The 26,941-nt window shown below is 29.8% G+C and overlaps 4 protein-coding genes across 11 annotated transcripts; 3 read left to right on the top strand and 1 right to left on the bottom strand.

Moving 5' to 3' along the window:
• The first annotated feature begins 1,200 nt into the window (after positions 1 to 1,200).
• Positions 1,201 to 5,735, top strand: LOC149883123 (uncharacterized). 4 transcript variants are annotated; one of them, XM_090101126.1, is made up of 10 exons: positions 1,201 to 2,550; positions 2,643 to 2,935; positions 3,015 to 3,227; positions 3,322 to 3,561; positions 3,666 to 3,742; positions 3,876 to 4,081; positions 4,190 to 4,519; positions 4,632 to 4,787; positions 5,008 to 5,203; positions 5,305 to 5,735. In XM_090101126.1, the coding sequence occupies exons 1-10, from the start codon at positions 1,624 to 1,626 to the stop codon at positions 5,613 to 5,615; spliced, it is 2,949 nt and encodes a 982-aa protein (XP_089957252.1). In that variant the 5' UTR covers positions 1,201 to 1,623; the 3' UTR covers positions 5,616 to 5,735. The 4 variants fall into 4 exon arrangements, 3 of the variants coding, with proteins under 3 accessions (XP_089957252.1, XP_089957253.1, XP_089957254.1); XM_090101128.1 differs by lacking the exons at positions 1,201 to 2,550; positions 2,643 to 2,935 and having other exon boundaries at positions 3,179 to 3,227; positions 3,322 to 3,392; positions 3,479 to 3,561; XM_090101127.1 differs by lacking the exons at positions 5,008 to 5,203; positions 5,305 to 5,735 and having other exon boundaries at positions 1,211 to 2,550; positions 4,416 to 4,519.
• Positions 5,736 to 8,568: 2,833 nt separating this feature from the next.
• LOC145182018 (uncharacterized) lies at positions 8,569 to 13,560 on the bottom strand. The gene is made up of 7 exons (XM_090099655.1): positions 13,180 to 13,560; positions 12,690 to 12,956; positions 11,244 to 11,270; positions 10,863 to 11,120; positions 10,472 to 10,639; positions 10,309 to 10,383; positions 8,569 to 8,870 (listed from the first exon to the last, which is right to left on the bottom strand). Exons 1-7 carry the CDS (start codon positions 13,223 to 13,225, stop codon positions 8,695 to 8,697), a joined length of 1,017 nt encoding a protein of 338 aa, XP_089955781.1. The 5' UTR covers positions 13,226 to 13,560; the 3' UTR covers positions 8,569 to 8,694.
• A 3,889-nt stretch (positions 13,561 to 17,449) lies between these two features.
• On the top strand, positions 17,450 to 21,446 carry LOC145181544 (uncharacterized). Of its 3 annotated transcripts, none has more exons than XR_016456184.1 (4): positions 17,450 to 17,815; positions 17,930 to 18,143; positions 18,315 to 18,801; positions 19,520 to 21,446. XR_016456184.1 is itself a non-coding variant. In XM_090099653.1 (4 exons), the coding sequence occupies exons 1-4, from the start codon at positions 17,761 to 17,763 to the stop codon at positions 20,779 to 20,781; spliced, it is 1,560 nt and encodes a 519-aa protein (XP_089955779.1). In that variant the 5' UTR covers positions 17,450 to 17,760; the 3' UTR covers positions 20,782 to 21,446. The 3 variants fall into 3 exon arrangements, 1 of the variants encoding a protein (XP_089955779.1); XR_016456185.1 differs by having other exon boundaries at positions 18,315 to 18,957; positions 19,380 to 20,387; XM_090099653.1 differs by having other exon boundaries at positions 18,315 to 18,532; positions 19,709 to 21,446.
• A 745-nt stretch (positions 21,447 to 22,191) lies between these two features.
• On the top strand, positions 22,192 to 26,748 carry LOC145181689 (voltage-gated potassium channel KCNC1-like). 3 transcript variants are annotated; one of them, XM_090099651.1, is made up of 5 exons: positions 22,192 to 22,309; positions 23,640 to 24,813; positions 24,994 to 25,163; positions 25,413 to 25,988; positions 26,182 to 26,748. In XM_090099651.1, exons 2-5 carry the CDS (start codon positions 23,667 to 23,669, stop codon positions 26,617 to 26,619), a joined length of 2,331 nt encoding a protein of 776 aa, XP_089955777.1. In that variant the 5' UTR covers positions 22,192 to 22,309; positions 23,640 to 23,666; the 3' UTR covers positions 26,620 to 26,748. The 3 variants fall into 3 exon arrangements, with proteins under 3 accessions (XP_089955777.1, XP_089955778.1, XP_089955776.1); XM_090099652.1 differs by lacking the exon at positions 22,192 to 22,309 and adding an exon at positions 22,718 to 22,828; XM_090099650.1 differs by lacking the exon at positions 22,192 to 22,309 and adding an exon at positions 23,178 to 23,522.
• Positions 26,749 to 26,941: the final 193 nt, after the last annotated feature.

Genomic DNA, 26,941 nt, shown 5'->3' with positions numbered 1-26,941 from the left:
ATAGAAAATTTATTAAAATAGAAAATAAATATGAAACTTTAAATTAAAAAACAATTTTGGAAAAACTTTTTAATTTTTTCTTCTTTTTATTTGTTTTCGGCTTTGGTTCTATGTTCCTCCCTCCCTAAGTTCGTCACGGTATATAATACCAGTGTTGAATATTTTTTTATCAAGTTTATAAGTATAAATTAACAGAAATTTTTATATATACATATGTAGCTTCGTTTTTCAATTAACTTATTTGAACTTTTAAACTAATGGTTGATTGTTTTTTAACAAAAACGAACCAATTAAATAATTGGTAAAAAATGTGAATTCGCATGCGACACCCTCTTCCCCCGTAATAAAACAAAAACAGCTCCAAACCAATGAGACGGAAATATACTAGTTTGGAGCTGCTTTTCATGGTATGATGTAGGTCCCATTTTTCTGATGAAATTATTATAAGGAGGTTTACATAAACATTAGAAAATGTTATGTTGCTTTATGCAGAGTAGAATATGTTGTTGGTGTGGACTTTTTAGGACGATAGTGATCCAAAGCAAACGTCTCCAGACAAATAATATCAGTGTTTTACCATGCGCAATCTACGGACTTAAATCCGATAGAAAACGTATGGAAACAAGTCAAATACAAATTAAGAAAGGCAAAACCGAGCAATAAAGCTGAACTGTGGAGTGCAGTGCAACAAGCTTGGTACATCATTCCTATTGTGTTATCGAACATTTAAATTGATGCAGGTCTGTTTTGCGAAAGAAGCAATTAATTATTAGATTTGTATTAATAAATTTACAAAAAAAACACTCATAATAATTATTAGTAATAATTATTAGTGAATACAGTTTTTATATGATTTGTGTGTGTGTATTTGTTTTTTTTGCACATCTATTTCAGGTATTTTTTTTTCAGGTATTTTTTCCGTAAAAAGTTAAAAAAGTTATAACTTTTTAAAAATTCGGAAATGAAAACTTCTTTTTAAATTGCTTAAGTAGTAACTATTTGTATAAATATTTCAAAAATCAATATTGATATATTAATTTTATTTTTAAAAATTAAAAGGTATGGTAAGTGTATTATTTATTTATTTATTTATTTTTTTCACTTAACTGTCGTTAAAGTGCAAAAAAAAAAAAAAACTTTAAAAAATGACTTTTTTTTTTACTCTTTCACGGTCGTTTTAATCTTGATACCAAACAGACATTTATAGTGCGCATGCGTCTCCGGAGATTTTTTGTTTTCCTCTCGATATTTACAATTATTTTGATTTGTACTTTGAGATACCGAAAATAGGAACACGTTTTTAAACTATTATATTTTGTTTTTTTTAGTGTTGCAAAGTTACATAAGATAGTCAAATGACAAAATATTATGGATAATTAAAAAAAAGTTTGATTCGATTGCTTTTTAACAAACTTTCAGGAGCTGTAATAAAGAGTATTATTTTTTAAATTTTATGTTTTTTCTAAACTCTTTAACTTTTTTAATTCAATTTTTGAAAGCAAGAACTAAACGGTTTCTAAAACTCTCATCTAAATTCTATTAGAAAACACTAATCTTATTAACCAGTCATTTTTTTAAGTTATCAAATAATTGGATTAAAGAAGTACGGTATCCAATCTAAAAATGTCTACTGTTGTTGCTACTAAACACATATCATGTCTTATGAAACTGTGCAGACTATGTGGAAACTATATCGGCAATGATCCAATTAACACAAAAAATATAAAGATTAGAATTGATCGGGCATTTTTCACTGAGTTAGAAGAAGACAGAATGGACACCCACCCACCTAAAATTTGCATGAAATGCTACACACACTTGAGAAATATCGAACAGCGAGGAACAACCTCTAATTTCAGTTTAAGTCAATGGCCACAAACTTGTTTCGTTGAAAGATGCATATGCTTTTTGAAAAAATCTGGTAGGAAGAAAAAAAAGCAGTGTGGAAGACCACCATTAAATGACAAAGTTGTTTGGACAAGAGAGTCAATTTTTAAAATAATGGAAAGTTTTTCTGGACTGCCTCGTTTATTTCATGATTCTATCGATGTAGCTGATAATCCACACAAAGATTTATGTTTATGCAACATTTGTAAAAGATTGTTACATAAGCCTGTATTACTTAATAATTGTCAACATTTGTTTTGTGCAACATGCATTTTTCCAAACATAATTGGAAAATTAGAAACAGAAACTAAATGCACAATATGTTCCTCTAATATAACTCTTGGTAGTATCTTAAAGGCAACATCAATGCAAACTATACTTGAGAATTTAATTATAAAATGTTGTAATAATACATGCAAAGAAAAATTTACTGCAAAAAATATAAGCTATAAAGAAGAACATGAACAAACATGCAAAGTTAGAAACAAATCACAATATAGTTCCCCATTGTCTAGCTCTTCATTGACAGTTACAGAGATATATAAAATAAATGAGAATTGTGAAATCCCTAAAGAGTTAGGCTATGCATTTGCTCACTTTGCAAAATTGAAAATGGCAAAAAACAAATCACATTCCTTTGAACTCCCTTCAGGTGGTCCGCGGGTAAGCTATTTTTACTTTTAAATTAAAATATTCAATATAAAAAAATAATAGTTTAAAGAATAGTTTATAGTTGGATAATTGGTCTTTAACAGGCTATACAGTTTAAAGTGACTTCAAAGATCTATAAAACTTCAAATAGTATAAGCCAGAAAACTATTAGAAGGCGTCAAAATCAAATACACCAATCACTTATTGAAAATGCAGGACCAGCAAAAAAAGCAAGAATAAATCAAGCAGCAATTATGCTTAATTCTTTTAGTAAAAATGATAAAATTGATATACTGAAAAAAGCAAACATCCCCCAAGTTCAGATAGGGTCAGAAGATATTGTATCACTAAAGACAGATTGTGGTTTACCTTGGGAAAAGATGAAAAAAATGATTAGGTAAGTACTTCGAGACCCGAGGATGTTAATCCGGCTCTGCACACACATATATATTTATTTATAAATATCTTTATTTCAGATTTTTCCACACAAAAAATGTCAAACTACCGTCACTTTCTAATCAGCAAAAAGTTTCAAAATATTGGTCAGGTGATGATTTGATTGTTGAAAACAAAGAATTTCTGTTTGAATTCAAAAATGAAAAAGGAACTTTTGAAATAAAAGATACTCCTACAGCATATATTAATGATTTACCATCCCATTTAATCAAGTTACTGGATGAATTAGAAAAGTAAGTTCAAAATATGTTTAAGTTTTTTGTAAATAATTTGTATAAATTCTATTCTTTGTTTTATAAATAAACAATTTCTTCTTTATTATCGTAGATATAACCAACTAACGTATGAAAAGATAAATCCTAGTGAAATACATGTAAAGGTTGGTGGCGACCATGGAGGTGGTTCATTTAAAATGAGCTATCAGATAGCTAATGTTTCTAAACCTAATTCTAAGAATAATACAACAGTTTTCAATATATTTGAGGCCAAAGACTATAGAGCAAACCTTAAAATTGGGCTCTCAAGACACATAGATGAAATTAGACAGCTTCAAACAATGAAATGGAGGTTAATAATTAAATATTTCCAAAATTTATTTGCTCTTCGATTTATAAAAATATTGTTTGAAATAAAAAAAAATTTTAAATCAATTTTAAAAATTGTAATTTTAGGGATAAGAATTTGCGAGTGTTTATGTTTGGTGATTATGTATTTCTGTGTGCTATCTATGGCATCACAGGAGCAACTGGTCAGTCTTAAGTTTTGTATTCACTAAGCTTGTATTCTAGATTAAATTACTAAAAATGAAATTGCAAAAATTATAAAAATTAAATAACTTATTTGTAAAAAGAACATAAAAGTTATGTAATTTTATTTAACAGGTCGTGATTGCTGCTTATTCTGTGAGATTACATCAAGTGAAATGCAATTGAATACTGAAGATCGGCATCGACAAATCAATTTAAGAACGCTTCAAACTTTGAAATCAGATTATAAACGATTTAAAAATGATGGAGGCAACATTAAAAATGCAAAAAAATTCAATAATGTAATTGATGAGCCATTGTTTGATGTACCAATTGAACAGGTGTGTATAAATTGTTGTCGAACTTTAAATGCATATAATATATATATATATATATATATCTTTTATAACACACCTAACTAATATGGGATTGTTTAAATCATTTTACAGATAGCAATACCAGCTCTCCACATCTCATTGGGAATATTTCTAAAATTTTTTCACATGTTAGAAACTGAATGTCATCTTCTTGATATCAAACTAGCTGGATTTCTTGCAATAAATGATAAACGCCTTGACTCAAGTGAATTTGACAAATATGTTGAAAAGCAAGTAGAGATAAACCAGTTAAAATATGCGATTGATGATATAAATAATAAAATTCTTCTTATTCAAGATACAAGTGTCATTGAAGTACTTCGTAACCCTGAAAATTCAGATTACTTGCGGTTAATGTACACAGAGAGAATTGCACTGTTAAGATCAAAGAGAATAGAAAAAGTATTTATTAAATAGTACTGGAAATAATTATTTATTTTTAGAGCATTGTTTTTTTAATTTATGGAGTGTATTATCTGGATTTTTTGTACAATATTTATATTTAATTTTTAAGGAGGCACAAATTGCAGAATGCTGTAAAGTTGAATTATTAGAAGGAATTGGGCCAATAAGAAAAGGAATTGAATCTGTTTTACAGTCGTGTGGAGTGCAACGTCAAGCATATCATAGTTGCTCATTCATAGGAAATCATGTTCATAAAATGTTGAAGGTATGGTATGAAAATATAAATCTGTATTTTCATGAAATAAAGTCTGTTAAAATTTGTTATGCATGTTATGCAGGTTTTTACAATCTCTACATTAAATTATAAATTCCAATTAACATTCCTGATCAAATATATTGCAATCCATATACGTATTTATGCATATAAAGCCTATGCATATAATAAAAACTTTTGTCACACAAATGATTTTTGTTTTGTTTTTCAGGTTGATAACATAAAAAAGTTATGTGACTCTATTCCCCTAGTAGTTTTCAATCATATAAAATATCAAGAACATCCAATTCATGTAGAGGCGATTAACATACAACGAAAATTCAATATTTTGTTTAACAACTATTCTAAGTGTCACAATGAAATGAACTCATGTCATTTATTCAGCGAAGAAAAAATCAAGAGTTTTGGTAAGTTTATTGACTATTATAAGAAGTATTTAATAAATTATTGTTTAAAGACAAATTTTTCCATTATTTATTTACATTTACTAGTTAAGTTTTTTTTGTAGAAATAGCAGTATGTGAATTAATGAAGTTTTTTCGAAGCACTTGGCCAAAAGAATCAATAACTCCCAAAATGCATATGTTAGAGAATCACATGGGAGTATTTTTGAGCACATGGGGAGTAGGTCTTGGATTATATGGAGAGCAAGGTGGTGAGAGTATACATGCAGAATTTAATAATATCGAAAGAATATACTCGAGCATGTCTGGTATACGAAAACTAGAAAGTATTATGAGAGACCATTTCATAAGAAATAACATAATGGCTAAGTCATTAAAACCGCCCATCATCCCTCGAAGAAAGAAAACTGCATAATAAATTTTATGTTTTATGTATAATAAAATGATTTTGCATAACAAAGTTGTAAAGTTTATGACAAATATATATATTTAATATGTTTGTGTAAAGTTACTTTAAGATATTGTCGAAATAAGTCAGCCATATTGTTTTACGATTAGTGAAAAAATATCGAAATATTATTCATCTTCTTAGCTGCACATCTTTATGTAAAAAAATGACTGGTAAAAATGCTGTGTTAGATATTATAGCTTAACTTTTATTCTTTCCAATGATATATAATACTATATTTCAAAAATCGATCTTCGTAGGTTTTATTAAGGAATAAAAATGGTTGTAAAATCCGCGATGAAATCTCGGTCAACTTTACAGGTAAATTAAAGCTTCAGGCGTGACATATTTTTTGTTACTTTTGATTTTTTCTAATTACAAAAACGTATGTTAATAAAAAAAAAAGTTCATTAGTGAGATTTAATACTTAAGTATCCTATATATGAAAGATTGAAAATACCTTTAAATTCTCCGTTTTCGAGGCTAGTGGAAAAACAGTTTTAAATGCACAATTTATTTTTACGTAATGCGCTTGCGCATAATAAATGTCCATTGCGAAACTACCGTGCTTTAAGTAGGTACGTGTGTAAAAATTTCATACCATTTATTTATTCAAGTTTTATATATGGTTCGAAAGAGCTCTGAATTTGTAATAAAATGGTGAAAACTTTATGAAAAAGGAATCATTACAAAAAAAAGTTATGCTCATTTAAGTAACATTATTTTTATGAAGGTTGCTTAAGAATAATGCAACTTTCGTATAAAACTCGCGTTCGGCTAACGGCAGCTTTGTAATAGAATCATTGTTAATTTGCGCATGATTTTGCATTGTGAAATGTGCAAAACGATTAAAAAACGTAATTAAAAAAGTTTCGAATTAAAGAAACAAAGTATTTTTAATGATTAAAACGTAATAGTAAAATTTATAATAAAATTTTATAAAACAAGCATAAAAAAATATCCCGTTTTTTTGCAATATTTACAATAATTATATATATATTTATATATTTATGGAGGTGATCTTTAAATACATTAAAAGCCTCAGCGTTTTCGCCTTATTTTTATCGTTACTAATGAATTTCAATGAAAGATAAATATATAAATAACAGTTCTAATAAAATATATCATTACAATGAATAAAAAAAACAAATATACTGAATTCTCTACTGTCAAAAACCGCCCCTCCCCCTAACACTATGTAACGGAAGTGGAAATACATAACTCCACTGCGTGGAACAATAGGGTATGTGGTCATGAATATTTTTTGATGAAATTTGGCAGGGACATAGAAAATAGATCTATGCAGTTGCCTGTAAAATTTTAAATATGTACCAACATGCCTTCAATATTAATGCACCTCCGGCACAGAAACGAAATTTTAAAACCGAATGAAAATCACTGGTAACTGTAAAAAAAACAACAGAATTTATAACAAAAAGTAACAGTAACATTAGCAGAAACAGTTTTATAAAGTGTAACAGTCACAGTAACGCTAAAAGAGGTGGAAATGGTACCTCCACTGGGTTGAAAAATACGGTATGTGGTCATGAATATTTTTTAATGAAATTTGGCAGGCACATAGAAAATAGATCTATACAGTTGACTGGAAAATTTCAAATATGTACCAACATCCCTTCAATATCAATGCAGTGCCAGAACAGGAACGCAATTTTAAATAGCAATAAAAAAAACTGAAAAATTTATTACACTTAAAAAAAAACCATAATTTATTCAACATAAAACATTCTACTTTTTTAATAAAGTCTAAGCTGATATAAAATCCTAAAAAAAAAGACAAATAAATACATCATTACCACACCGACTTCGAGCACGCTGTGAAAAAAAAGGTCACAGTTTTTGTCTTTAAAATCGGTGCCGTAAAAACCCAGATACCCACGTACCTACTTTAAGTTAAACAAAGAAAACGATTACTGCCAGTAAAATCATTATTTTTAGACAAAGAGTTTTTAATTGTGTTCATCAAATTAATGCATTTTTATACGAAACTGCAGTTAGTGGCTTTTGTGAGCACAATGACGAAGCTATTTTAAGTTAAAATCGTATTTTGTGCAATTTTCATGGCACTAAAGATTTTCATGGTAAACTGCACACTGATTTAAGTGTGAATTGAAACGAGAAGGAAAATTTAAATCAGTTTAAATTTCAATTTTCTGGAAATGTATTTTACATACAGTTTGTATATTGAATTACGTGAAAAGAGGAAAATTGATTTTATTCAAATTAACGAAATTTAAAATTAAATATCTCAAAAACTAAGAAAAAATTTACAGACTGTAAATACTTCAAGTGAATTTCTGTTGGAGCTTATTGGATTGCTGCTAAAAAATTGTTCATGACAATGTGACCACGATCATTAAATTATTGTAGCAAGATTTTCGACCACTGAATTTTCACAACAAAAAAAACATACATTTTACTTAAACATTTTCACTAATAAACGACTTTCATGAGGAGACAATCAAGTTCATTCTGTCAAATTCTCAATGAGTTTGATGCCGATTTAGTTACATGCACCTTGTAGAACTCTCTAAACATTTTAACAGTAAACTCTTTGCAAAAATCTTTCGATCTTCATTATTTTGTAATAACTCTATGGATTTTGATCAGGCAATCGAGTGGATCGTCTCGTCTCGAATAAAAAATAACGAGACGCAGATGCTTACAGGTTGGTATAAAACTACTTTTTTATGAACAATAATGTTTGGCGATATTTACGTTAAAAGAAATATATCAACTCACTTAAACCATTTGGGGTTTTTAAAAAATTTTTTTACTAAAGTTTTTTTTTTTTTTTTTTTTGCGTGTGTGGTTATCCACCTTAAGAAATCAAAAACATTAAAGAAAAAACATACTAAAAACATTTAATTGCTTCTGATTTTCGGATGAAAAACACCAGGCGATCGCAACCTCAAAAAACAGCATTAATTTCATTATTAATACAAACAACATTAATCTGATTATTAATTTCACAAATAACTGTTATTCATTGTTCAAATATTTAGTTCAAATGTTTAGTGTAGATTGTTTAAACCTCTACAGTTATATACATTGTAAAATAACCAGCTGGGTTTTTCACGGTGCAACTGTACTCCCCAGATTGAGCATTTGTTTTAGGGATGACCAAGTTAGTTCCCAAACTCCCGAACTCCTTCGATAGATCACCCCCCTCGAACTTCCAGAGTATTGTCGGGGTTGGAAGTCCTGTAAATAACAAAATAACGAAAAAATGTTTTTAAATACTATTTACAACTTAATCAAAACTTTTTCAAACATTTGTTCCATGTGCAATTATAATTTACAGTTAATATTTAACCTACGTTTGTTGTAAATCAAGTAATAAGTAGAGCTCTGCGTTACGACCGTCCAATTCCGGCTCGTACCGACTTTTTTGTCGGAAGTTCGACACCTACTCGTAACAAACTTGGAAATTCTGACTTCCATTCCGAGTCAAGTCGTAACATTTGAATTTCCCGCGTTATGAATCGTAAGCTGTCGTAATTTTGCGTAATCTACCTTGGTTCAAGGTTTCAACTAAAATTTTTGCGTGATGATGAAATTTATGAGTTGATGTTGAATCTTGGATATCCTAATCTAGTTTTAGTAAATTGAATAAATGAATTATATTATGATTTAAACTGCAATAAATCATTTTTAAGCTTAGACTAAAAGCTTTGTCTTGTTTTATTACGAACTATTACGTTAGATTACGGTTCATACCGATTTAATTCCGACTTTGTCGTAACATTAGGTTAGATTACGGTTCGACTTCGACATTAGGTCGTAACATTAGGTATGATTACGTTCCGAACCGACAAAGTCGGAATATTTTAGGCTAACGCAGAGCTCTAGTAATAAGTTTCTTTTAACGCAGAGACAAATCGCATTTGTTAAGCAAAAACAGTTTCCAATCATGTCGTCATTAAAGCATACTTAAAACGTTAAAAATGTGTTGGGTAAAACTTTACTTCCATCTTTATTTTATTTGAAGGTATGAAAAGGAGAGCAGTAAGCCAGTTAGGGTTTCTACGTATGGTTAGGGTTTTTACGTATGCTTTATGTGTTAGTCATTGTGCATGCATACACATAAAAAATCTCATCAAGGTAAATCTGTCTCAATTAAAGCAATGCTTCAAACAACTTTTCATAATCGTGAGATTCTTTCTACGTCAAAATCTCACTATTTTTTTTAAAAATTATTAAAAGGCAATTCACGCGAAATATAACGAAAACAATGTTTTTAAAAAAGTTCGCAAACTGTCCTGGTGAAACGGCATAAAAAAAATTGGCAGTGATAAAAATTCACTTATATTTTTCACAGTATTTTTCTGTGTAAAAGTACATTAAAATGCGTCTCATAACGCTTAGCAGTCAGGACAAGAATCTCGATTTGAAATGATAACAAAATTTGTAATTCAGAATTTTTTAAAAGTTGTAGTTTAATAAAGTTTTTTTTATAAATTACTGCAGAAGTGTTTTTTAAGTAAACACAAAAAATAAAGACGTAAGTACGCAATAAAGACAACTGTAAAATAAAGATGCAAAGATAACGTAAATAAAGACGTACGTACTTACCCAGCGCATGTAGCAACCTAAATGAAGCAATCTATAAAGAAGACGAAATAAAAAAAAAGCAACAAACCTGTGGCAAAGCAGTCAAGCTTCAAGTGTTTGTCATCTGTTAAATCGAATCCAAATTTGGTTAATTTAGGAGCAGCTGAAATTCAAACATTTTTTTAAAAATTTTTATCGCAAAAGCTATTAAGTTTTTTTTTGATTTCCAAACCTTGGTTTTTAAAACTTACAACATGGCCTAGTTTTACATTGGCGTCTTTGTATACTTTCCTCTGAACACCATCTTCCGCCATTTGCTGGTTTTGGATTTGTACAGTTTCTAGTTCTCACTTGCACTCCGATGCCACAACTAACATCACAGGAGCTCCATGCTGACCATTTAGACATTCCGCCATGAACTAATGAAAAGACACCGACAGTCAAAGTACAATTTTGCACAAAAAAACAAAACAAAACAAAAATGATATAATATTAATATTTATATTAATATTAATAAAAATATAATATTAAGTTTAAACATAATTCTATTATTGACTGTCGTTAAAAATAACACTACAAGAATTTTTGCATGTACGTTATGGTGAGCATATCTTATACGTTCTTAAGTAATAAATAGCTTACCTATAACGAAGATGCTAAACTCATGTTTTAAACTAGCAACACTGTTGTTGGCAACGCAGAGGTATTTTCCGGAATCAGATTCTGAAGGGTTGTGTAAAGCTACACCAGCCTGTTTCAGCTTTTCTATTACTGTCCCATTTTCGTTCAAGCGAAAAGCCTCGACGACGACTTTTTCTCCAGATGCCCGACAAGCAAACACATGCAAGCGACCGTTAGTAACTGTGTTCTTAGAATTTGGTAGCATCACCCATTGAGGTACTGGAAGATATAAAGTACATCTTTTTACAGAGTTCATTAACTTCATAAACGTATTTTAACGTAGTAAAATGATATTTTTAAAAAATATAAAAATTTAAAACAACAAATTTTTTAAAAACTCACGTGACTCTGAAGGAATCTCTGGCAATACTAAAATAGGTTTATAGAACAGGTCAAAAATATTCTTGAATAAAAGCAACGCCATACTTTATTTTGTCTACACGACAGTTCCGAAAGAAAAATCTTTTCGAGTTTTTAAAGCAAAATTTAACTTAAAAAAAAAGCAAACCAAAAATTTAAAAAAAAAAAAAAACTAGAAAAAGTATTGAAAAAGTATTTTAATTTCTACAACTGAAATTTAATTTATAGTCTCCATGGTGATTGAATAACGTTTCTGCTTCAAAAATAGTTTCATAGTTTTAACAGAAGCTTTGAAAGTTTGGACCTCGATTCAATTTAGGTTTCCACTACAATAGTAAAATATAAATCTACTTTTTATTTGCTTTCCAGTTAAGAAGTGTGGAACTAAATTTAGGGAAACAGCGCGTTCTATTGAGTACATACACAAAGTTCTTCTACAAGGACCCTCATTAGAATAATTAGAATATATTGAATGTAAAGAAGACCACATTGACATTTGGTTACTTAAACCAACAACCAATACTTAAAACAACAAACAAAAAGTTGTGAAAAGTTATAAATTTGTCAAACAGAAAAAGATAAAAATATTTAAAGAAAAGTAGAGCTATTTCGAACTCCGACTCACTCTTTCTCGACAAAAAAACCTTCTCGCTCTTTGTCGACAAAAAAAAAAAGTGTGAAATGTGAAACAAGTATACTAAAATTAAAAATTGAGGAAGAAGAAAATGAATAAAAGTCCAAGGTAGAAGGAAATGAAAAAAATATCTAAAGAAGAAGCAAATGAACAAAAATCGAAGGAAGGAAAGGAAAAAAGTGAGGACATTTTTTATTACATTTTTTTTTTAGTGTTTAGTCTCAAAAGAAACCAAAGGTTCTTTAAGAAGACAAAAAGAAAAAACTTTTAACAATTATAATGCATTCATTTTAAAAATAAAAATAATCAAGAATTGTCAGGTTATTCGTTCAAAAAAGTGTTTCATTTTAATTTTAGCAATCAAAACTATGCTTCAATTTTCATATACAAAAAAAAAAAACTTTCGATCCATCGAAAAAAAAGGAAATGCTCAGGTAATAGACATTTTGAGGAAGCCAAGCAACATATACAATCTGTTGAACCAGGCAACCTAATGTATCTCAGCCATTCCAGCACAATCCATTCCAACCACAATTGTATCCAGCAGCTCTCCTTACTGATAATTTTTGTACGATTTTGGCGCGTCAAATTAGTTTCTTACCTAATAGTAGGTCTTTATATCGTACAGATCATCCTATCAATGTCTTGCTTCCGCTGGGAAATCCTTCCCTTCATTTCATTGAGGCAAGAAGAATGTATAAATTTTGTTATAAGAAAATTAAAGCGTTTGCTTCAATTAAAATATGGTGAAAAGTTGAAATATGAACCAAAAAATTAAATGAAATATTAACTACCTGTTTCTTTCAGTTTAAACGTTTTAAACGTATCTCCGGTTAAAGGATGCTTGCAAACGTAAGTTCCTAAGTCATCCTTTGAGAAATCTTTCAGTTTAATTGAATTTAATGCGGGGAAAAATACTTTCTCAGAGAACCCCAACTCATCGAGCGATTTTGTTTCCGAATTCTCTTTGTACCATGTGACAAAATCATCTTTGTTTTCGGTTGGACAAGTCAATAAAATCTCGCTTTCTCGGTTTAAATTTATGCCGATTTCATCTGTAACTAAAGCAAAATTAACTGTAAACTGACTGGAAACTAATGAAACTGACAAATCGACGTGGAGAAATAAAACGATGCGATATGAGAACTGATTATTTTAAATATTTTTAAGAGTAATGACGTTTTGAAAAGTTAAGAAAATCAAACAAGCAAATTAAGCTAGTTAATAAAGTTAAGAATTTTTATGCTTTTATGTTTATATTAGTTCTAACTTAATAAAACTTACTTGATGATACTTTTGATATAAATAACAAGAGAATAAAAGCAATCATTTTAGAGTAATAGCCCACATATCTATCAATCAGCTCTCTAATTGCAAGTCATAAACAATGCTCGAACAATTTCTTCTCAAATTACACTTAATCTTGTCGCACAGCGATAACTAAATATTCAGTTCAAGTTTTTTATTTAAGATCTTTTTTTGTTTTTTTTATCATTTGTTGCATTTTTTTATTTCAGAACATTTTTATATTTAATTAGGGCTGCTTTACACTGCCGTAAATATGTAGTAAAAAATGTCGTAAATAACGTCGTAAATATGTCGTATCTAATTCAAGTAACTAATTTCGACCAAAATTTGACTATAGAGCGGCATAATTTTATTACTAACGAGTTTATGTGATGAGAAATGTAAAAATGGAAACGTTCTTTTGTAGATCCTTTCCGTTTTCTTATCAAACGATAAAAAGGAGTGAGGTAAAAAAACATATTTTGTTTAACAAGATAAGCAGATCGTGTGTTTAAAACGGAAGCAGAATCTGTTTAAAACGGCGCTTCATTAACATGAAAAAACGAAAAAATGATTTAAAAACCATAAAAGTTTATTCTAATAAAAAAAAGTTTATTCTAAGACATCAAAATCAAAGTATGAAGCAAGATTAACGAAGCCATTTCTTACAGCACACTCCACTCTATAAACTGCAGCGGCTACGTGCTTACTTGCCTATGATGTTCCAGCCATACAACTGTATTGAACTGACCTCATTTTTGAAGATATTTCCTCTACCATCATTCAAACTTTGTGAGAGGGTTGTAACATTTTTTAAAATTACTATTCTCTTTGATTAAAATACAAAATGGTTGGGTAGATTCATAACGAGAGAAAAGAGGTTTTAGCCATCTACATTTGTAGTAACTCTTTGCTTTGGAATTTTAGTAACAACTTATCTGCTGGACCAAACTGCTAAACGTCTAAAAATTCTTTAATCTGTATGATTAAACGTAAGATAGTAGCGTTGGCCAATGTATCATTCAAATACATCGTTTCATTCATTATTTTCATTCATCATTCTATAGGGTAACGTTTTTGGCTCAGAAATTTGTACTCGAATTAAAAAATGTTTTTTTTTCGTATTTTTATTGAATCATCTACATGAAAAAGCTCTAGCAGTTGGCTCCTTCTTTCCCAAATTCTTTAACAGACGATCTAGCTTTTTAATTCATCAATATTTATACTTAGAACCGTATTATAACCGTATTAAAGCCGTATTCAGGGGCGTGTCTAGGGGATATCTGCTACGTCGCTGGACATACCCAAAATATGTATATATATATGTATATATATGTATATATATGTATATATATATATATATATATATATATATATATATATATATATATGTATATATATACATATATATATTTTTATATATATATATACATATATATATATATATATATATATATATATATATATATATATATATATATATATATATATTCACAACTTCAATATTTTGCTGAATAAATATGATGCGTCGGTAAATAGAAGCAAACAGAGCGAATGATTATAGCAAACTAAAGCAATAATTAAGCAAAGTATACAAGGTTAATTGTTCGAACGGATGGTAAGAAGTTATTAATCCGGGCTAACAATTAGATTTACAGTTTAGTATTTTATTATAGTGCTTGTCAAATCGAGAACGGTCTAAAGTTTATTAAAAAAAAAAAAGATTTATATACTTAAACGGAGGTTGTTTTAATTTTTGACTTAAATAAATTAATAAGAAACTTGAATGGACATACCTTTTTTTATTAAGTTATAGAGTACTTCATTTTTTAAATATTTTCTTTTATTAATTTAAAAAAAATAAAAGTAATTATTTCTTAGAGAACAAATTCCGGACTTCCCTTTCCAATTACACCCTGAGTAAAGTTTTAGTCAAATTCCATTGATATTTATCATCAGGAGGAGAAGGCTACAATTAACAACAAGCATATATTAAAATATATCAATGGACATCCCCAATTATTTTATACAAAGCTGTGTATCTTTTTAATTACTTGCATTTTGAACAATATAAAAAGAAAGAAAGGGTTTTAAACATTAAAAATTAAATTCGGACTTCCCTCAGTACATACACCCTGTTTGGTATGTATTTATTAAACACTTCTTAAACATAAATTTTAGACAGTTTAATTATTCGCTTAAAATGTCGACCAATTCTCAAGTTCAAATAACTCTCCAAACAAAATGTTAATCGGAGTTAGTCCATTGGAAAGAAAGATTGGAAAAAAATATTACTTGTTTTAAAGTCAAACATCCAAATATGATATTTGGATGTTTGTCTATAAAACAAGTAATATTTTTTTGATATAAGAATAGGTCGTGTGTAATTGTTAAGCGTTGGTGCTGACTATGGTTATCATCATTTTCTTCTAAAATAGATAGCGTGCGAAGCGATGATGCTTGATAATGGTTAGCATCATGTGCGATAAAATATTGGGCGATTGCTAAGCCGTCTTACCTCATATATGTGTTTGTCAATGAGGAAGGGGGGATGCTAAAACTTAACATTTTTGGGGAGGGGTTAAAATTGCGACTTACCCAAGAAAATTCCTGTACACGCCCCTGCCGTATTATAACCGTATTCTTCATTTACTAAATATTGGCATCATGTTGACAAGTAAAAATAAATTGTACTTGTGTTTGTACTTCGTTTTCTCAGATAATCGTAAGTAAAAAAGTTCTTTTTTCCTTTGTTACTTACCCTGGTCTCTGGCCTTTCTTCTACCCTGGTTTTTGTATTTTTAAAATTTTTGAGAAAATATTTTTTATATATTCCTACAGTTTAATTAGAGAATTAATTAGCCATAGTAAAAATAATTATTTAATGTTGTTATAAACAGCATAAAAAAAGACTTGTTGATGCGAATGAGGTAGAAATAGAATTTTAACAAATAGAAGCAAACAATGCACCAACAAAGCTACTTATTATTATCTTTCACAAACAGACAAATAACCTTAATATAGAAATACTTCAAAAATGATAGGCAAAAAGTATCTTGCCTTTCTGAGGACATAATACAGTGTTAATTGAAAAATTCAGTCATCGTCACATATTGGAACAATATTTTGCCGGTTTCTTTTTAAATAACTTCGGTAATAATTTGTTAGTGTCCTAACAATTAGTTCTCGCCAAAAATCTACAAAGAAATACGAGTTCTAGTGCAGTTATCTCTCCCTCAGAATACAAACGTGCTGGAGAAATGTTACAACTCCAATATTTATAAATTTAAAGATATCCAAGTTTTTTTATTTAAATGTTTCTTTTCTGTTATTCAAAAACTTGTGGTCCTACAGGACAGTGCCACTGATTTAGGGATCTTCATAGTCAGAATGTTAACATTTAATTCAGGGAATGAAGTTATCACTATGTGCAAAATTTCAGCTCTTTTGGACCAATTCCTACAGAGTTGCTACACCACCTTCACCTCCTCGTTGGGAGCCAAGGAATGGTCGGAGGGGTGGGAACTTGATTCCGGCCAAAAGCACCCTGGTCTAAAAAGGTAACTAGTAATAGAAAATGAGTTGCAATTTTGGTAACCATTATCAATAGAAATAAAGTCGAAATATTTTTCCTATAATGGCGGACTTATACAGACTTACAATACAATAAAAGGCAAGAACATTTTAGTATAAATATTAAAACGTTGCTGTTTTCATTTCAGGGAATGTCATTTCTTGATATTCTTGTATCATCACGAAGAATATTCCCCAAACTTCTGTTGTTTCGGGAACTCTATTGCTTATCTCTCTTTAAAGATTATCCTTACTAATCATCGTAAAGGACTCTCTCCAACTAAATGATTTTTTTTCAGTTCTTGTTTCAGCAGATTTTTTTCAACTGGGTGTTTTTTTCACCACTGATTATGATTTTTATCATAATTATTCATTTTGTATAACAGTATTTGACATATATTATTTGTGTAATAGTATTCGTATAACAGTATTCTGAATCATGGTTCTTTGCACCAGTTTTAAGCTTTGATTAATTTTGAAAGGATTGAATTTATACTTTTATTCAATCACATTTTAACCAATCACCTTTTAAGCAATCACCTTTTAAGCAACCAATTAAAGTGGTTTTCTTCACTATCATCAAATATATAATTAAACTTAAATGCTGCCAAGTATTTTAAAAGTAAATATTTGTCTTCATGATGAAGTTGTTTATCTAAAACTTTTTAAAACCAAAGTTGTTATAAATTAAGTTGTGTGATTGTTTTCACATTTTTGTAGCTGCACAAATGTATCCACCTGGTACTATTGTCTCACTTTTCATGGCTTGATGTGTTTCAAGTACTATGTTTATCATTTTCCTCCTTTATCTTCGTCACAGTATATATTTTCCAAATTTTTTTTATTGAAGAAACCGAAACTAAACAATATTTTACAAAGATGCTCAAAACGTGTGACGTATCTAACTTGAGTATGATAATTAAAGCTCGTGAACACTAAAATTGTAATGTTAACCGACTCAAAGCGCCCTGCTTTACAATAACCTGTACAATATAATGCTAAGCTATGCTGGTGCAGCTGATTATATTCAATCACCTTTTCGTAATGGGCGCTACAATAGGTAAGTCCTTGGACAAATTGCGTACACTTTCCTTTTTTTTTTATCATTTGTTATATTCATTTCTAAGCAAGTATGTAAAGAACTTTTAGAATATTTTGTAATTTATTTTTATAGGGATTTCTAGTTTAAATGGTCATTTAAAAGATTCTACTTTGATCAAAAGAAAAATAACCGGAACCTTTATTCCTCCGCAAACTGGTGAGTACAAATTCTTCAGCAGCTGCAGCTTACCGTGTGCTGTGTTTTTGGATTTCTCAAATTCAATGAATGAGCAATTTCAGATTATTAACCAAGACCGTGGGGTTGGGGAGCAACGGGTTTTTGACCGGTAAGTTTCACTACAACATTTACGTAATTATTGTCATTTTGTAGTATTAAAATGATAAATTGTTAAATGTAAAAATGGATTACAAAATTTAACGCATAATTTTTTGATGATCGGTAAAGTTTTTTTTTTTTCTCACATGGTTTTACAGTTTATGCACTTGATACCTAATAGATTTCCTGAGCAAGTTTCGCATTTGATTTATTTGGAAGCAGGAGTACCAGTCTTTTTACGTGCATCTTCAAGATACGCCGAGAAGAAAGAGAAGCAGCATGTTCCTGACTTATCCGTTGGTATCGTGTTACCTGACGATAGTAAACAATTTCCAATTTCAGCAGATTTGTTAAGTGATGTTGTGATTCAAAATGAGCGCATTATAAACAAAAAATTACGTAAGTTCCAATTTTACTGTTGTTTTTTTGAGCTAAATTTAAAATAGTCTGGTTTTGTAGCTTTGAATAAATAATTTTAATCGCTCTGTGTGTTTTCAGAGTAACCATTTATTTCCACAAATTAGATTTAGTTTTGTGGGCGCTATGAAGCTTTGAACACCTTTTTTTAATAAAGTAAACGCAAAATTTTTTTACATTTATTTCTGAAGACAAACATAAGAAATCAAATATTTAAATTATGAAATATACACAAATTATACTGAGTTACAGTTCTGGAAAAAAGTATCCGGACAAACTATTTTTAGATATTTATCTATAATAAATGAAGAAAACCTCATACTGTTTTATACTTTTTTGTAGCTCTCGACAAGCTCTATCTAAGTGTACCATCAAACATTTACAACACTAGGTAGATGTCTCTTTTGGTAAGAAAAACTAAAATGACTGTGGAAAAAAGCATTCGGCTAAAAACTTTTTTTTTTTTTCTTTTTCGTCATTTATTTCTTCAATATTTAGTCCATTCTCCTTTATTGGTTAATACTTCATCAATTCTCTTAAGCAGTGACTCAGCCAGGCTGTTACACCTCGTTATATCTATAAAATTTCAGCATATTCTGAGTGCTTCCTCGACATCGTCTTTTTTCGTCAATATAAGTTAACCATGGTAACGGTCGTCAATAGATTCTAAATGTTACAGAAATAGAAATTATAATTTTTGTAGTTTTTACTTATATTATCCTAAGCTACTGTGATACTTATAAAATCTTACATCATGAACTTAATGAAGATCTTGACCAAAAATTAGCAGAAATAAATGTCCGGATACTTTTTTCCACAGCCATTTTAGTTTTTCTAACCAAAAGAGACATCTACCTAGTGTAGTAGATGCTTGATGGTACAATTAGATAGAGGTTGTCGAGAGCTACAAAAATATATATAACAGTATGAGGTTTCCTTCATTTAATATAAAATTATATCTAAAAATAGTTTGTCCGGATATTTTTTCCGTGACTGTACTTTTAACTCATTTTAGTTTTTTATTTAATATTATGGGTTCATAATAAATATTAAAACTCAAAATAGCTTGTAGTTCCTATCGGGTCCTACTCTTTGATCCATGTATCTGCCAATATATTTATCGTCGTACTAAGCGTAGCCAGCGTTTTTTTTTTAAAGGGAAAATTAAGAAGAAAAAAAGACGAGTTCCTGGAAAAAATTTAAGCAAAGTTGTTCGAAATTTTTTTTTATCTACACCGTCATCAAAAACTCTCAAAGTTGATGAGAATGTGATGAACATTAAGGGAAAATGGCGCAACGTACAACTCGCAAATTCCTTTATTAAACTTAAAAACTTTATGTTAGAAGAGTTTAACAGCCCAAAGCATGTTTTTAAGGAACTTGGAAACACAAAAAACCGGTCTGCAAATTTTCAACGTATGAACAATTACCGTAAAGAAGATACTTATGATAAAGAAGAAAAGAGTGCAGACCAACAGTTCACAGAAGATCTAAATAAGCTTGAAGAACTTTTAGTCCGTGGAAATAGTTTAAACCTCACGTTGCATTTGCATGAATTGGAAATCCTCGAATCTCGTTTAAAAAACTTGAAAAAAGATTTTCAAAAGAATCTTGATAACGAAACACTCTGGTTTCAAAATATCACTGATAGAGATGGTGTAAGTAATAAACTGAAATCGCATATCCGCCAATTTAATGATACTTTTAACACAACCCCTTCGCTTCAAGCTAACAACCTCACTTCGTCTCTACTAACTTCATATCTGTCCCATCAAGTATTCAAGGAACCGTTTACAAATTTGTTCAATAAATCAAATAATTTAGAAAGAAAAAAAAAGGACGTCTACTTAAAAAATAATGCTGATCGTAAAGATTGTATGTTTCTGGAGCAAAATGGCGTCAATAGGTTTTTAAAAGAAATTTTGGACTTCGGTTGTAAAAAGATCAAAAGAGAAAAAAATCCGAATGTGAAAATTTTGATCGACCAAAATCATACCCGTAATAAAGTTGATCAAGATGGTAGCTTTGTTAACAAAAAATCAAAGCTGGTAAATGGAAAAATAAAAGAAAATCAAACATCATTAAGTGACAGAGATAAAATGATGAAGGAAAGCATAAGACAGTATTTGCAAAATCAAGACTCTTCTAATAATACAGAATCGGCAGAGAACTTCGTTCAGAGAATGATGACCATGATGAACAATGGTGAAGAAGATATTACACAAAAATAAAATACTTGTGAACTTTTTCACTAAAGCAGCAAAGAGCGTCGACAGACAACGTCCCAAGGAAATGAAACATCTTGACTGTAAATCTATCACTATTTATTCATCACTAATTTATCCAGGTTTATCACCCCTATTACATTTTTTAAAAAAATTTGTAAATAAAACTTTGGAAATTAGGCACCGCAAGTGTAAAGTCAGATGCATAGCTAATGGTTTTGGCAACTGTATTTTATAAACAAACGAAGTTTATAAAACCGAAAAAAGAGCGGAGACTTTAACATTCAGGTTTTACAAAAACATCCTAATTTTAACTTTCTTTCAAATAAAGAAATCGCTTGGCTATCTTTGCTTAGCAGAACGGAGAGGTTTCAGAGTTTTAATAGAAAAGATAAAAGCGGTAAAGAATAATTTTTACGGCAATAGAGAGAGGTAAGTTTATAGAACAAGATTAAGAACTGATCCACTATGAATTCGGAAAGGAATTTCAAACGTCGTTTGCTTACGTAAGCTGAGAAAAGAAAATCGATAAACCGATTGAGAACAAACAATGTATAAAATGAATAAACTTATATACAAGTTAAATTATATAAATTGAAAATATGTAAAAAGAGTATAAAAATATAAAAACAAATATATCGCCAGATTGGAAGTGTTTGCCAAATTTAAAAGAGTATCTTGTAAGACCAATCACACCTGTGCCATGAGGAAGTTTTTCTATGTTTTGAATAACTTCTGGATACTACAGTCTTCTATGGCCTTTTTGCTAAGAAACATGACTAAATCTTAAAAACGAGTTACTTTATTTAAAAAACAGATTAAAACATATGTACTTTAGAAAAATTTTTACATTTAACCTGCTGTAGATTATAATTACAAGAAGCATTATATACTCCAAGGAGTTGAACTTTTACGCATTCAAATTTTAAATTAAGTATTTTTAAAGATTAAATTAAAACTTAATTTTCTCTTACGTTAAGAAATAAAAAATGATCACGCAATCATCTAAAAAAAAAAGATATAAAAAATTGTCACTTTTAATACTTGAAGTTCATTAATGATAAATGAATAGCTGGCCTTTTTCTTATGTAAGGCAATTTTACCAATTGAAAATATTTAAAAAAGACGTTAAAAGTCCGATCTTTTCCCACTGATTTTTAGATAAAAGAAAATATTTCACCCATGGAAATTTCGAAGAATAGAAATGCACACCAAGAAAATAGGCTACAAGTGAACGTATAAATAGCTTGATTCAAAAAAAAAATCTCAAAAACAATTAATAATTATCTGTCTCACCTGCGAATTTTTAGTTCCTTTTGCTCAGCTGTATTGTTTATACGCATGCGCTGTTGATTTTGATAGGCGAACTTAATTAAATCTAACAATTTGATAAGGTGCATTTTATGCAAGCTTGCTATTGAAGGCGATAAAAATCAAAACATATTGATACTTGTTGATGTTTTTTTTAAAATAAATTTAAAAACGTGCCATATGAAAACAGTGTACTCTACTATTTTTTTTAAATATTTGTATGGTAAGTCAATGTGGTATTTCGATGATCGTTAATTAATAATTATATATATATATATATATATATATATACATACACACATACACACACTCATATATATATATTTGAAAAGATATTGTTTTCTTATACCTTAACTTAAAAAGGAGGGCAAAGGACCAGGTCGCCTTCATTTCTTTTTTTTAAATGATGAAAAACTTAACAATGACTAATGCAGATGAATGAAATTGCCATGGCTACGTGCTATACCATTACCACAACAAAAATAAAATAAAAGTTCTTTTTGAAAAATTTACTAATAGATTATACTACAGAGTTATAAATATTTCAGTGTTATTAATTTAACCTTAAGATTATTGTTTTAAAAATAGTAAGCTATGATTTGGAGAATCTCCCGCAAACGATACAAAATGTGGATGATTCAGTAAGTTCTGTTAAGCGATATTGAATATCGTCCCAAGTTAGATTTTGAAGAGTTTTTATTAATGTTTGGTTTATAGTGCTTCGGCAACTGGAGCTAGTATGGTAAATAATATTGTAATATCGTAAATGAATTTTAAAGAAATATCATCTGGTAAATTTACAAACAGAATAATTCTATAATCTTTAAAAAATGCCAAAGTAAATTTCCCCCCTCTGATGTAAATATTGTTGAAAATTACTGGAACTCAATGAAAACTTTCATTCTATACTTCACAATCGGAAACTCTATTCAGAGTTTCGTAATGAAAATTATTCCCTAGAGTTAATCCATGGTGATTTCCGTTCTTCAAGAGACTGCTTTTATACAGAAAGTGTGCTAAAGCCACTTTGAAAATTTTTCTCCTTATGAGAGTCTTTAGTTTATAATTATATATATATATTTTTATTTTTCATATCAGTTTTTTAGATATGTATACATTTAATAAAAAAAGTGGCCATAATAAATTTAACGTTTATCGAGGAATTATATTCTGAAAAATAAAAAAAAAGCGCATTTATGAAAGTGGAAAGTTTCATGTTAAGATGAGATATTCAAAACTTAAATGAACTGGAAATGTTTGATTTAAAAATTTACAGCACAAAGTTTATATGAAGCTTAACATAATTACAAATATTTAACATAAGCATTTTCGATTACAAAAGAATAAAAAAAGTTTTAAAGGCTTCATTGAAGAAGATAGCTTCTCCGTTTCTTAGATTTACAAATGTTAGATCTTGTCGCAGCAGTTGTCTTGTTGTAAGTATGCCTTTTTTTGAAGCACTTCTATAATCCTTCCTTAGAAAAAATATACTTTCATTTACTTTAATGTTGATTCATTTTATTTTTCATACCATGTATAATTTCTTAATAAAGGGGGAAAAAATGCTATAACTCTTGAGAATGGACGATTTTCTGATCGACAAACAGATCAAAAAAAACGATCTTACCAGTATCAGTGGCCAAAACAATGTAGCAGTAATATGTTCAGGTCTAACAAATAGTCGTTTTGTTAATGATTTGCACAACAACAACAACAGCACTAACACTAACAATAGTTGTAATGAAAAAAACGTGGTTTGTAGAAATAGGAACAACAGCGACACCAATCTTAGGTATATAGACACCGTAGATATAAAGAAAAAAGATGGCAGCTTAAATCAAGAGCAATCGGACTTTATTTCGCATACCGTCTTATCTTCTGACTGTTTATATTTCAATCAAAGTGCAGCTGTACAAGTTGCTGGTAAAAACAATAATGTCAGAGAGCAAGTTGAAATTCTTAAATCTACAAGCAGCATCTTTCGAAAAGATTTAATAAAAGAAGAGAAGTGCGAAGTTGTTTTAAAAAGTTTTGAGCAATCAGAAGCGCATTTAGAAAATATTTTAATGAAAAAAGATGTAAAATTCTCATCAGATTCTACCCTGAGCCAAGTAAACAGCTCGCGGTTATCAGTGTCAAAGCATTATTCAGGCGATGCAGTATTTTTAGGTGAAATAAGAAAGTTGGCACGACATACTAGCTTGAGAAAATGCAACGATAGTAGTAAAGAAAGTGAAATTAAACTCATATGGCAAGAAATTGAACGCATTACACGTTTGCTTTATCGCCTGGCTCCTCAAAGGCTCAATAAAGAAATCATACGCACTAGAGATGTAGGAACTATAACTACCGAGCCAGCACGGCAGCGGGTGAAAGCTACTCGTATAAAAATCAACATCGGTGGTGTAATACACGAGACGTACCGTAGCACTTTGAAAAATATTCCCGACACAAGACTCAGCTGGATTGCAGAAGAGAGCGCGATTCAATCCCCAGAGTACGATCCTGTAACAGGGGAGTTTTTTTTTGATCGACATTCTCAAGTCTTTTCTCATATTTTAAATTATTACAGAACAGGGTTTCTGCATGCACCTTATGATGTTTGCGGACCACTGTACGAAGAAGAGTTGCAATACTGGGGTATTGAAGATACTCAAATTGAACCTTGCTGTTGGCTCAGTTATAGACAGCATAGAGATGCACAGGAGACTTTAAAAGAATTTGAAGGTAAACGCGTTTTGTTTTTATAATTTTTTTTTTTACCTAAATTTTTTTTCTTCTCCAAAGTGAAATTTTTCCTCTTCTCCCGTTAAAGTTTTTTTTCTCTCAAGAAAGATTTCTTGATTTGTTCCCATGGAATAAGTGTATACAGTTACATATACTGAAGGTTTATATTTCCTTTATTAGGTCTAGAGTTTGAAGACGACTGCAACGACGAGTTCGAGCTTGATCTTTCCCGATATGGTTATAATGTTGAAGAGTCTCAAGGGACTAACCAAAACATATCATTTTTCCAAAAATGGCAACCTCATATATGGCAGTTTTTTGAAGGTCCTTACTTATCAAAAAAAGCAAAGGTTTAAAACTTCTAATTTTCGTACCTCAGAAATATTTGATGGTTTATATGAAAATTGTTTTTTTTGTTAGAAAAAACTTTAGAACAGTTTAAATACCCTAAAAACCCAAAAAATAGTTCAAATAGTAGTAACGATGATGATGATGATGATGATGATGATGATGATGATGATGATGATGATGATGATGATGATGATGATGATGATGATGATGATGATGATGAATATTTAATGACATTCTTTTGTTTTTAGGCGTTTGCTGGAATAAGCATGTTTTTGATTTTAATATCAGTATTGATGTACTGCATAGAGACCATGAAAACTTTCTCAGATGTGAAGTCAAAATATGTTATGCTGGTTTTAGAAGGAGTTTGCGTATTGTATTTCACAACGGAACTTTCCCTAAGATTTTTTTTTTGCCCAAATAAGTTTATGTTTGTTAAAAGCGTAATGAACTGGATAGATCTTTTTTCCATCATTCCGTTTTTTTTGCAAATCATTCTCATCAAGAATTTTAGTCAAAGTCACGAAGTAACTTATTTGCAAATATTGCGCGTCATCAGAGTTTTCCGAATCATAAAACTGTCAAAGCACAGCGTAGGCTTGCAAATACTTGGGCACACGTTAAAAGCGTCGTTCAGAGAACTGCTGCTTCTGATATTTTTTCTTGGAATTAACATTGTTATTTTTTCGAGTTTAGTTTACTATTGTGAAAAAGATGTACAAGGGACTAAATTTTTAAGTATTCCAAGCACATTTTGGTGGGCTGTTATCACTATGACAACTGTGGGTTACGGTGATATGGTTCCAACGACATGGCTAGGAAAGGTTTGTTATATTGTTTTTACCTTAGAAATACGCGCTTTCACGTGTAAAAAAAAATAATCTTTTGGTTTTTTTTTACTAAAAAAAAAAAAAAAAAAAAAAAAAAAAGAGAGAGAGAGATAAAGCATTGTTATTTTAATCCTTTTTTTTTTTCTCACTCATTTAAAGTTAAAACATTTTTATCTCGCTCATTCAGACGATTGGTGGACTTTGCGCTGTGAGCGGTGTACTTATGATCGCTTTGCCAGTTCCTGTTATCGTTAACAACTTTAATTTGTACTACTCACACGCTCAAGCAAGGCTCAAACTTCCTAAGAAAAAACGCCGCATGCTTTGTGGAGCAGCAAACGTTTTAAAAAGTAATGGTATTGAACCGCATCAAGCAGAATCTTGCCAAGAAGGTGAAGAAGTGTTTTCTCAAATAGAAATAAAGGCTTCTTCGAACGATCTTCAGGAGTATCAAACCAAACCAAAAAATGAAAAACCATCAAGGGTAGAAAACGAGAAAGACGGTGAAGATCAATGCAAACAAAAAGATACCAACCAGACTATTTTAGCCAATAATGCTCATAAGTGTTACGCTGTCTCAAACTTTTATCGCCATTCGACATTACCAGAAATTGAGAATTCCTAAAATAGTTTTGTATTATATTTTGTACCCTTAGGGAAATCTTTTAAAAATGTTCACCAAAAAAAAATTTCTTTAAAAAAATTGTTTTGTACGCGTTTTGATAATTTTTCGAGAAAAAAAATTCTTCGCAAATTGGTTGCTTTTTTTTAGTGGGACTATGACACCGGTTTGAGCCGCCCGATCGATAATTTCTAAAACGTCTTATATCATCAAATGGGCACCAACAAAAATTAGCGGTATATAACTTTTTTTTTTATTTAAGTACCTTCAAAAAACTTTCAATAAAACGTTCCTTTTTTTGGTTCGATATGAACTTGTAAAAAAT

The sequence above is a fragment of the Hydra viridissima genome, unplaced genomic scaffold, assembly GCF_058129835.1.
Source record: "Hydra viridissima isolate aposymbiotic clone 2 unplaced genomic scaffold, HvirCarnegie_v1 scaffold_10, whole genome shotgun sequence".
NCBI lineage: Eukaryota > Metazoa > Cnidaria > Hydrozoa > Anthoathecata > Hydridae > Hydra > Hydra viridissima.
Note: the sequence above shows the minus strand (reverse complement) of the source record. Positions and strands in the feature narration are given on the sequence as shown.

Excerpts from the sequence above, each read along its gene's own strand:
- LOC149883123 (XM_090101126.1), top strand. The coding sequence starts at position 1,624 with ATGTCTACTGTTGTTGCTACTAAACACATATCATGTCTTATGAAACTG. Across the intron at positions 3,562-3,665 it reads CTTCAAACAATGAAATGGAG|GGATAAGAATTTGCGAGTGT; the intron begins GTTAATAATTAA and ends TTGTAATTTTAG. Across the intron at positions 4,520-4,631 it reads GATCAAAGAGAATAGAAAAA|GAGGCACAAATTGCAGAATG; the intron begins GTATTTATTAAA and ends TTAATTTTTAAG.
- LOC145182018 (XM_090099655.1), bottom strand. The coding sequence starts at position 13,225 with ATGATTGCTTTTATTCTCTTGTTATTTATATCAAAAGTATCATCAA. Across the intron at positions 10,384-10,471 it reads ATGTAAAACTAGGCCATGTT|CTGCTCCTAAATTAACCAAA; the intron begins GTAAGTTTTAAA and ends TTTGAATTTCAG. Across the intron at positions 8,871-10,308 it reads GCTTGACTGCTTTGCCACAG|GACTTCCAACCCCGACAATA; the intron begins GTTTGTTGCTTT and ends TGTTATTTACAG.
- LOC145181544 (XM_090099653.1), top strand. The coding sequence starts at position 17,761 with ATGCTGGTGCAGCTGATTATATTCAATCACCTTTTCGTAATGGGCGCT. Across the intron at positions 17,816-17,929 it reads CGTAATGGGCGCTACAATAG|GGATTTCTAGTTTAAATGGT; the intron begins GTAAGTCCTTGG and ends TTATTTTTATAG. Across the intron at positions 18,533-19,708 it reads CATTATAAACAAAAAATTAC|GGAAAATTAAGAAGAAAAAA; the intron begins GTAAGTTCCAAT and ends TTTTTTTTAAAG.
- LOC145181689 (XM_090099651.1), top strand. The coding sequence starts at position 23,667 with ATGGACGATTTTCTGATCGACAAACAGATCAAAAAAAACGATCTTACC. Across the intron at positions 25,164-25,412 it reads ACTTATCAAAAAAAGCAAAG|GCGTTTGCTGGAATAAGCAT; the intron begins GTTTAAAACTTC and ends TTTTGTTTTTAG. Across the intron at positions 25,989-26,181 it reads CAACGACATGGCTAGGAAAG|ACGATTGGTGGACTTTGCGC; the intron begins GTTTGTTATATT and ends TCGCTCATTCAG.